General features: G+C 48.9%; 1 protein-coding gene across 1 annotated transcript, besides 6 other annotated features; it reads left to right on the plus strand.

Moving 5' to 3' along the window:
* Positions 1 to 1,784: 1,784 nt before the first annotated feature.
* Positions 1,785 to 1,813: a microsatellite.
* A 5,214-nt stretch (positions 1,814 to 7,027) lies between these two features.
* Positions 7,028 to 7,049: a microsatellite.
* Positions 7,050 to 7,148: 99 nt separating this feature from the next.
* Positions 7,149 to 7,204: a microsatellite.
* Positions 7,150 to 7,227: a microsatellite.
* Positions 7,178 to 7,225: a microsatellite.
* Positions 7,192 to 7,226: a microsatellite.
* A 715-nt stretch (positions 7,228 to 7,942) lies between the features above and the next one.
* ACLA_049340 (C6 zinc finger domain protein) lies at positions 7,943 to 10,135 on the plus strand (the record flags this gene model as incomplete). Its single annotated transcript, XM_001271887.1, has 5 exons — positions 7,943 to 8,181; positions 8,310 to 8,711; positions 8,791 to 9,216; positions 9,277 to 9,506; positions 9,564 to 10,135. The coding sequence occupies 5 exons, from the start codon at positions 7,943 to 7,945 to the stop codon at positions 10,133 to 10,135; spliced, it is 1,869 nt and encodes a 622-aa protein (XP_001271888.1).

Raw genomic sequence — 10,135 nt, forward strand, 5'->3', positions numbered from 1 at the left:
TGACTTTTGTCATTGAACACCATCCAGTTTAACCTAGGTTTCTCCAAATTGAATCTTTTGAGACAAACACCCACGTGACTCACGGCATTGGTCTTGACGATCATGATTTAGACTGGCGAGGCTGAGCCAAGTGGATAAGCCTTTCGTGATTGTGGGCCACAGTATGGAGAACCTGAGACTGTCTGACTCTTAAGTGCACCATGCTCTTTCTGCACGACGAAAACCATTTGCCATTTCGCATTATGTGGCTGAGAAAACGGGCTCGGCTGAATGCCGGTACCCAAAGTCCTTATCATGCTGGCTGGTCCACCGATTTTAGGCAGGTAGACACATGCCACTGCCAACCCCATGCAAGAGCGAGCTGGCAGATGCGGCAGCTCGACCGTTTTCTGTGTCTCCCTTAAGCCTTGCAGAGGTTGAATGCATACGGAGTATCGTATTGGCATATGCTGTGATCCATCGCCCTGTCAATGGCAACCCCCATGACATGACGACCAACTAGGCAAGATGGACGGCACGGAGGAGCGGGTAACGCAGCCAGTCACGACCATGCTTGCTGCAAGAAGCACAGGGGGAAAAGCATAAGGGGGACGCGGCGATTCACGACCCATCCGATCTATCACATGGCGGTGAAGTCTTTCGTTGTTTTGAGCGTCCTCTATGTATCTTGCCACTCAGAATGCAGAAAGCGAGGGATAGACAGTCCCTATACAGTATACTCACCGAGACTGACTACTAGGCCGTACGGCCGAGTTGGTACGACTGCACTATCGTTTACTCGCGCCCTTAAAAGCTGTTGTAACTTGTAAGTTGCAGTATGGACAAGCTCTAGCCCCCATCCACCCCCCCTTCCCAACCCAATATAGTGATCAGAAACACCAAGACGCCCGAGCGTTTAGCATCTGAGACCTTTTCGGTGGCGAACCGGGGCGGTGACGAAGAACCAACCTCAGGCCTCAGCTCCTGAGTCCGTGGGGGGCTTGACATTCCGAAGCCCTGATAGTCGAGCTGTCGAAGAAAGGAACGAGGTCCGATAGTGCATCGATCCCGAATTCCCGATAGAGTTCCGTCTAGGTGGTAAGTTTGCGACTAGCCGAGTCTTGTTTGACACATTCTGAGGCGGTGCAATTACCATTTTAGGGGATGTGTGGTTCACTGGCTTAGCTGTTGACCAACGATTTCGCCGGGCTTGAGAGCGCGGACTACCTTACTCTTATTGGCATTTGTGGATACCAGGACAGTTAATACTTACTGCTACTAGTCACTATACAGTACTTACTCCGTAGAGAAGTGGGCAAAGACATTGTAAGTTTGTAACTATTACCGAGCACTGGAGATTTTCAGCTCAGCCTGCATACTCCGTACTTTATTAAATTCTCTTGCCTAGATACACAACTACTCCACTTCCTAAAGATATCACTCCACCGTGTCTGCTCCTGCGAATGCAAGAATCAAGGAGTCAAGTGTCCTGACTCCGTCCTGAGTAGGGGTGGTGTATGTCAAAAATCTGGCCAAAATGTCAAAAATGTCAAATGACAAGTATCACATGATAAAAGTGGATACCACTATATAACTAATGGGAGAGTAGTATCTTAAAATCTAACCAATCAGATTATATAATTTTTATCACGTGATTCCAGTAGCCAACCAGAATGAACTAGGAGATGAGACCACACCTTATCAAAATATATATTGGATAGTTAATAACTTACTATAGTTAAAACTTTCTCTGACAAAAGATTAATTACTTTTGTCAGAGAAAAAAAGTTAAAATGACACGTCATTTTTGTCATTTTGACATTTTGACATTTTGAATACCACCCTTACTCCGGAGACCCGAGTGTCCTGCAAGCGTAAACCTGGAAACCAGGACTTGACGCACCCCACTTTTGTGTGTAGGGCAGCAGATGCCAGAGAAGGTTAGGGGGATCGCCAGGATCAATAATACTAGTAGATTAGGACGCTATCTGGGTTGTGTTTGGTATCTTAATGATATCTAAATAACTATATACTCCGTAGTAGGAGGCTAAGGAAGTGCTATCTAGATGCTAAAGTAATCACCTATCTAATCTACTTAATTGATATGACCTGTTTATATGAGTAGCTACTAGCTAGGACATAGTTCAAACTGTGAATACTAAGTAGATAGTATCTTAATATCAAGTAGGTAGCTTTCAACGAACGAGGATACCCACCGAGATCCGATGTTTTGTGGCACTGACAGCCATTCCTATAGACTGACTCTCCTCCTCCTAATCTGTGGATGAAGGGAGTACGGTATGTCTGTGTGTGTTGGTTGTACTTAGATATTTGCAGAATGTTTCTGCAAGGTTGTTTACCCTGAGTAATGGGGTATTGAAGTATACAGCACAGCCTATCTGCGCGGCTACGGTAGTTTCGCCACCTCCCCACCTCTCACTCCCCAGGCCTGCACCAGCCACCTGGGCTTCAGATCGGGCATCTCGATCTTAATAGTCACCACGATGACCTTCGCTTCTATCATCAATGATTCATCATAATATGGTTCTTTTTTTTTTTGTTTTAGATACAGAGTACAGATATTGTAATACAGAGTATCTACTGCATGCTCGTCGACAAATACGATCGGAATTACCCCAGCACATACCAACCAACACCTACGTAGTATGCTCCAATCCCTGGTGGACGACGATGCAGCTGTGAATGCAAGTCCGTCACACACGGATAGATTTCCCCTCCAATAGCCGAGCGCAGGCCTTGCTTCTGCGATTAGTACCGGACGATAGATCCAACTATTGAATCGATAATGTGTAGATACCCCTCAGAAAGACATACAAGTTGTCGCTGCTCCTGTTGCACAGGTACCCGTCCCGAGTAGCCAATCACATGTTTATATCAAGGACATCTTTCGCCTTTGTCCTGCACCGCACAGGTACAGCAGTCACTGCATAGCATAGCATACCACAGCATGCCCACAGTCACACAGTCCATTCGAACCTCGATGCTCATACCACATCCAGTGATGAGAGCAAATCCCGAGCCGCGCCTCGCTGCACTTTCCAGTTGCTGATCCTGGGCTCACCGTACAAATGTCTTTGGTGAGTACCGTGCTGTTCCCTTAGTGGTGGGGAGGTGACTATGTACTTACATGTCCTAGTGCCTAGGTGGCAAAACAGAAGCCATCGCGGGGGATGGAAACAACTTCCACTGCCTAGCGCTTGGTCAGGTCTGCAGATGCACCGCGTCGGGCGGTCGGGCATCGATGGCTTGCATGGGACATGGCATTCATGATCACAGCACTCAGACTCGGATCTCATTGAGACGCGGGATGTTTCATTGATCATGGGTGCAAGCAAGTCCCGACATTCGCTTGTTGGTGCACTGTGTACCCGGACGCTGTCTCCATCTCCAAGTATGATGCATCGCGCTTCCACATTCTTCGCCTGTGAAATTTCCTGTGCAACAAGGGCCTGAAGATCGTTCTTTTTGTCTGATGTCGTTCAAGAAGATCTGAGATCGTTTGGCCATGGAAGGGGGCCCCCTACTATGATATTGAGGAGGCCGTGTGATCTAGCTTCATCACTACTTCGGAGTGATCTCGGGATGCAAAAACTGGATTTCAGCACTTCCACATCAGAATCTCCGAACTGAAGGTTCGAACGATGGTCCTACAAGAGTCATCCAGATCAGGTCTTACTCCCTGTCCAGTCTCGCTTGGCGACTGGATCACTGCTTCCTCTCAGTGCCATCTTCCTGAGTGGGAACACGTTCCAGGGACTCTGGTCTCGTAAGTAAATGGCAGCGCAGGCGATGGTTCTGATTGCTCCCGGCTGCCCCTGGTCCTATACAGTCTGTAAGTCCACAAAATGGCTCATGCTCTCTGCGGCGGCTTGATCAAGAACGACACCAATGGACCACCCTCTCAGAGCAACGTGTTAGAGCCCAAACCGACTCGTCAATTACTAGGAGTCGGCGCAGAGATACAAGCCACTTGTCCGGCTGGGTGTGGACCATCTGTGTGCCCTACGGTCCCTTAATGTATTGAATGCGAACAAGAAATCCTGCAATCTTTACTGATCAAGATAGCGGCTATCGAGAAGCAATCGATCCAACGGGCCTATGCTCCGAGTAGAGAGGCGACGGTCATCATTGCAACCAATTGACGGGACTCGATCCGGTTCACCAATCTGTGTCATCATGCACAGCGGTCATCAGCTCTGCAACCTTGGGATATAGCCTTTCCTCCCAGCCAGCTTCATTGAAAGCCACCACGATACTTTCGAGGTGGGTGGAATTCATAGCTGGCATCTCAGAGAACACCATCTCCTCTATCCTCCAAATGCTTCTCGTTTCCACACATCTCGATTGTTGAGGGAATGCTCGCCACGCTGCACACCACTGTGCCAAACAACCCAGTGGCAGAATACTTTATCTGATCACCAAAGTCCTGTCTCAGAACTATTGTATGACTCCACTGTGGAACTCAAAGTCCAGACGTAACGGAACACTTCAGCCTTCCGAGGCAGCCGACCCATATTATTGTTGGTGACCCCTTTATAACAAGGTTGCGATCATGAAGAAACCGCCTGTTCGGAGTGTCTCCTCGCGCTGGGAAAGGTCCCACGGACCCCGTGTACGTAGAAGAACGGCCAATTGGTCACTACCGCCTTTGCGTGAAGGTTAGCATCGCTCATCTCATGGACTAGTGTCTTTCAAGCCGGAGGCCGAGGAAAACGTTACTTGACTCTGCGTATGAGCAATTTCGGCGTGGATACTCAAGTCCTCATTGACGTGAAATTTTCAACTCTGGCTGGGGTGTGAGAGAGTTGGAACGAATTGGGAGCTGCTTCTTCCAAAAAGCATTAGGTAAATGCATTCCTACAAGGCGAGACATGCCCAGGGGTACTCGTTATGTTACACTGGTCGCAAGAAAGGAACTCGTCGGCTGCCTGAGGAAGCGAATGTCATGTGCCTAGAACCTTTTGCCCTCTCGCAGCTATCCCCAGTATTTATACAGCTCACAGAACCACAGATGAAGAGGTCGTTCTTCTCTCAATTGTTCATCAGATCGAGCGATACTATCGTTGCTCTTTGGCCTCTCGCTCTATTCCGAAGATCTTCGATCCAGGAGGTGATCTACGTACTTTATCGTTGATGAGCCCTGTCTTCCACATTTTTTTGTGTCCTGATCAATGGCCAAAAGCCTCGAAAACCTTACTTCACACGGGGGCTTGATCACATCATCGGAGCATCACCGCAAGATCCATAGTGGAATCTGATGGGGTGAAATCTGCGAGGTTGGCCACAGACATTATTTCCCTCATAGCGATTGAGACACAGAGATTGAGATTCCATCTGTGTGTGCCTCCTTGGGCAGGCAGGATCACCAATTTGTATTCCTTTCCTGAGTCTCGATGCAGGAAGAACTATTGTTGCCGATTGCCATGCGGTCTTCAAGGAGAACATATCGACGAACCCATCCGAGCATTCAGCAATCAGAACTCACGAAGCCCTGGTAGGTCAATCGCAAATTGATACTCCGGCTGCAGGTACAATCCTCGATAAGAATTGCGTTATCTGAGTTTCACGACTCGGAGCTCCCCGAAGCTCTCTGTCATTCTAATTTGCGATATTTTCTCTCGATCGTGGTGGTGTGATGGTCGACCTTCCTTTTCGAAGGCTCGATTGGACGCATCATGGCGCGATAGCATGTGAGACACGCACATCCGATGCAACCATTTTATCAGGCTAGTGGGGTTCGGCCAGTTGCCAAGATGGGCCGTCAGTAGACCCCCACTGGACCACTTGAGCGGCACGGCCGCACCACAAGGGCGAAGAAACGAAGGCTGGCTTGGCATCAACTTCAGAGTTGACGGCTGATTGGCTGACATTCAACCATTTAGAAGATGGCTGTCCCTGTGAGCGCGCTAGCCACTGACCCCTGTTCTTCAAGACCGCCAGTTCATGCTTTGAGGGTCTTGTCCAAAGTCCAACAGAACAAGTTACGGAAGCCGAGGGCATTGGTGCATCATAGACTACTAGCGGCAGGGACTGATCGGAATACTTCCCACCCCAACGCTCAGACCAATGCCGTCGTGGCTAGCTACAAGCTAGCTTACTACTACAATGTTACCTTCCAGAAAGAGCCATAGCCCGGTGGCCGAGGTAAAAATTTGGCGCTAAGGATTGCTTAACAGCGTCTCGAGACAGGACAGGTGACTTGGCAAATGTCAATCGCTGAGGGAAAAGGAGTGCGGCTTGCGACTTGAGCAGAAGTGGAATGGGTTCATTTTCCCAGATGGGATTAACTCGGTATCGGCACTATCCATATATACTAAGTCTTTTGGAACATCCCATTACAAAGATGGTTTTCAGGCTTCAGCAATTCAGCTCACGGCTTTGGATCCACAAGGTCAGCCGGTGCTTGTCGGTCATGACCCTGAAATCAACCAATGTCCGATCACGACGTGGTTCTACACTAAAGATACCTACATCCCCGGTCTGCGCTACTGATAGTCTGGATGCCTCCCACTAATAATACTAACTAGTAATCGTTCTCACCTCACCACTATGGGAAGCAATTACCTGATTGCTTCCACCATGAAAGCAGGTTGAAAGCGAATCAACATTGCAGGTCGGCCCATGGGCCTCGACAACATGAGTGGACAATGACGCCTCATAGTACAGAGTACAAGCTCGTCCAGGGACTGACTGGTTACTGGTGGCTTTTGTCGCTGCTCCGTGCTCCCAGAGGACGTGCATCGTCTGCTGTATCATTTGCGACGGATCTGAACGTGGACGGGCTGAGATTAATTTCCGACGATGCAATAATCAACCGCATTAATACCGTAGATAACCGTTTGAATCCACCGTCGTTTCCTCAACAGTCGCAGGGTTTGGAATAGATAATGAATATCATCGCACTGGTTGGACCGATAGATACAGACGACTTTCGGAGCGATGGTCACGATACTTTGAGGCGTCTGAGTCTGATACTCATGATCTGCCTGATCCGTTTGGCTATCCTAAACCTAAATGTTCGGTCCCCTTTTTTTTTTTTTTTTTTTTTTGGAGTTTTGTCTCGCATCAACCATCATGATGGCGCAAACTGGAGACGGGCCAGCAACTTGAGCGGTATCTGAAATACTATTATCAAGCTGACCGCGACGTATTATTATTGTTGTTATTACTATTATTTTTATTATTATTATTATCATTATCATTATCATCATCATCATCATCATCATCCGGAGAAATCAATAATGGCCATCGCAAAGCAAGCATTGCTCCACTGGGGGGAAATCAGGCCCAACCACCTTATCCAACCTTCAAAATCTCCGCAATCTTCGACCATGATAAGCAACAGTTGTCTATCAACAAATCAAAGTGTCTCAAATCGGGCTTTTCCTACTGATTCCGTGCTGGATTTCCTTTTTTTGCCCCTTCAATTTCCAATGTACTCCTCTCATCGTCTTGTTGGCGGTGGCTTTCTCTCACTATCCGGTTCTCCTCGGATGCACAGGGACTAAGGATGGCGCATGTCAATCAACCCCTCTTTGACTGCAGCCTGCAGTATCGCTACAACCTCTTTCTGGGCTCTCTACTTTTCTAGAAGCCCGCTAGAGGCGCCGCTTGGTTGCATCGCGCCCCTTGGTTAGCTTTTACCCCAGGTCTAGGATGGATTGGTTGGCCGCAGGCCCGCAGCAGCCCCCATCAGCCAGACGGCCAGAGTCTATTTCGTCAACGGCCAGCAGGCTAACACCATTGCCCTCCCCTTCGGCTCATCAGGGACTGTTATAAGGGCTTTTACCTCTCTCCACATATCCAAGCTTCTGGTGATGTGCGCTGGATCTTCACTTCTCGCTCGGTTCCCTCCACTCCCTGTTGTTGCTCTCCACCCATTTGTCACTGTGAATTGTTAATCAATAATCCATCTATCCATTGAGAGCCAACTTCTAATGCCATGACGCGCACTACTACCCTTGAGGAGGTCAAATTTGAGATCCCCACGTGGGACAACAATAATCATATTGAAGTCGCCGATGGCAGTGGTCGATCGGAGTCCAATGCAAGCGGTGACACAATTCGTCCAAAGGGTCGCATTCGACGATCCATGACGGCTTGCAATACTTGCCGCAAGCTCAAAACCAGATGTGATTTGGATCCTCGGGGTCATGCTTGCCGTCGTTGTCTCTCGCTCAGGTTAGTGTGCTTTGCTGCATGTCCCACGCACCGACGAGTTGAAATAGACTTTCCCCGGCATGAAACAATCAGCAATCGGTTTGAAAAAAAAAATCAAGCTCAAAATACTAAAGGTTTTGTTTCCACAGGATAGAATGCAAGCTACCCGATACAGCCGAACGCTTCCAAGACAACGCCTCCATGTGGTCTGATGCCACAGCAGCTATTCCGTCCATCGAGGAGCGTCTGAATTCCCTCGAACGCAGCATGACAGAAATGACCAGCATGATGCGGCAAATGGTGGATCGATCGCCCAGTATTTCTGGCAGCTCTGTCTCATTATTAACAAGGAGCGGGCTCACTGAAGAGACTGCTTCGGTCGAAGGAAGCCAGCCTTCCTTCATCGCTCCACGACCAATCCGTCTGATCCAGGAACTCCAGTCCGATTTCCTTGGAGAGCCTAATGTCCTCCCTGCTGAGTCGAGGTCACTGAGTGAATCTTTCAGCAATGGTGTTTTAGATCCGAAGTTGTCTTTGAAACTGATTCAGCTGTGGGTCATCCCGTTCTCCTCATTGGAGTATCTGAACTTCGTGGAATGTGGGCTAATAGTCTACGGCTTGATCTTCTAGATTCGTTGAGCATTTCGGTTCTTGGGTCTCCATCGATAGCCCGTCAGACATTCATAACGATTTACGACCGACAGATCCGCTACTGTACCGTACGGCCTGTCTGTTAGCCTCCCGCTACGTTCCTGGGATACCTTCGTCGGTAATACAGGCTGAATACCTTCAAATCCGGCATGCAGCAGTCAATATTCTCTGGAATTCCCAACCCATGAAATACGAGACATTGCAAGCACTTACTCTTCTCTCTCTATGGCCAACAACCATTCAAAAGGAGGCACCCATGGACAGCTGGTTGTTGAGCGGGATCTCAATCAACCATGCCATCATCTCCTTTGACTTCCTCAACCACGCTCCTGCTGAGCTGATTGTTGATAATGATATGGTCGCCAAGCTACGACTATGGAACGCTTTATGTTTGACGCAGTTGCAGTATGTATAGCCCCTATTCACCTCAATCCCGTGATATGTGTTAAGAACCCGTTGGTATAGATTTGCCATTGGAAACGCCCGCCCCTTCCATATACAGCAGAGGTACCTTGAGCACTGCCCGCGACTTCTTGAACACCCCGCCGCGACGTTTGACGATGGGAAAATGGTCGCAGAAATTCAATTATACTTGGTTACATCAAAGCTGCAAAACGACCCCCATCGCATGCGGTCGGCAGAAATCGAATACGAGGAGATCGAACGGTGGAAGATGGAGTGGGCACATCTACTCAGTAGGTGGCTCTATGCTAAACTTGGTACACAAGCAGACTAACCGAAGAACCTTGTAGCCGGCGAACAACACTCTACTCTTGAGCTGAATCTCTGGTACTGCCAACTGCTGCTCTATCGAACTGCGATGAAATGTCAATGGGAGTCGGAACCTCTTGTTTCAGAAGTACTCCGGAATGCACGCCTCATCATTTCCAAATTTCTGCTCGTTCGGTTCTCTACCGCTCTGGGCTTCGTTGACCAGACGTACTACATCGTGGGCTACGCAGCCCTGAACCTCTGCGATTTCAACCCCATGGATCCGCTCATTGATCAGGTCCAAACATTTCTGCTCCATCTTTCACCGAACGAAGATCATATCGCATATCGGTTCTCATATACTATCTCGGAACTCAAGCGGCGGTGCACTGCGTGCCCCAACCCCAATAGCGCAGTGAAGGGCGCCTTTGGGGATGCGCGGAAACTGAATCTGGGCCAGTTACACTTCATGCCTCAGGTTCTGGACACCATGATGGGCGACTATAGCGCCCTGGAGCAGCTCATGCCCGAGGTGTCCCCTCACTCCTTGCCCGACATGCTCAACAATGTGACAGGCGAATTACAAGCGGGCTATCGGACAGCGATACTTTGA

This window comes from Aspergillus clavatus, genomic scaffold (genome assembly GCF_000002715.2).
Source record: "Aspergillus clavatus NRRL 1 1099423829800 genomic scaffold, whole genome shotgun sequence".
Taxonomy (NCBI): Eukaryota; Fungi; Ascomycota; class Eurotiomycetes; order Eurotiales; family Aspergillaceae; genus Aspergillus; species Aspergillus clavatus.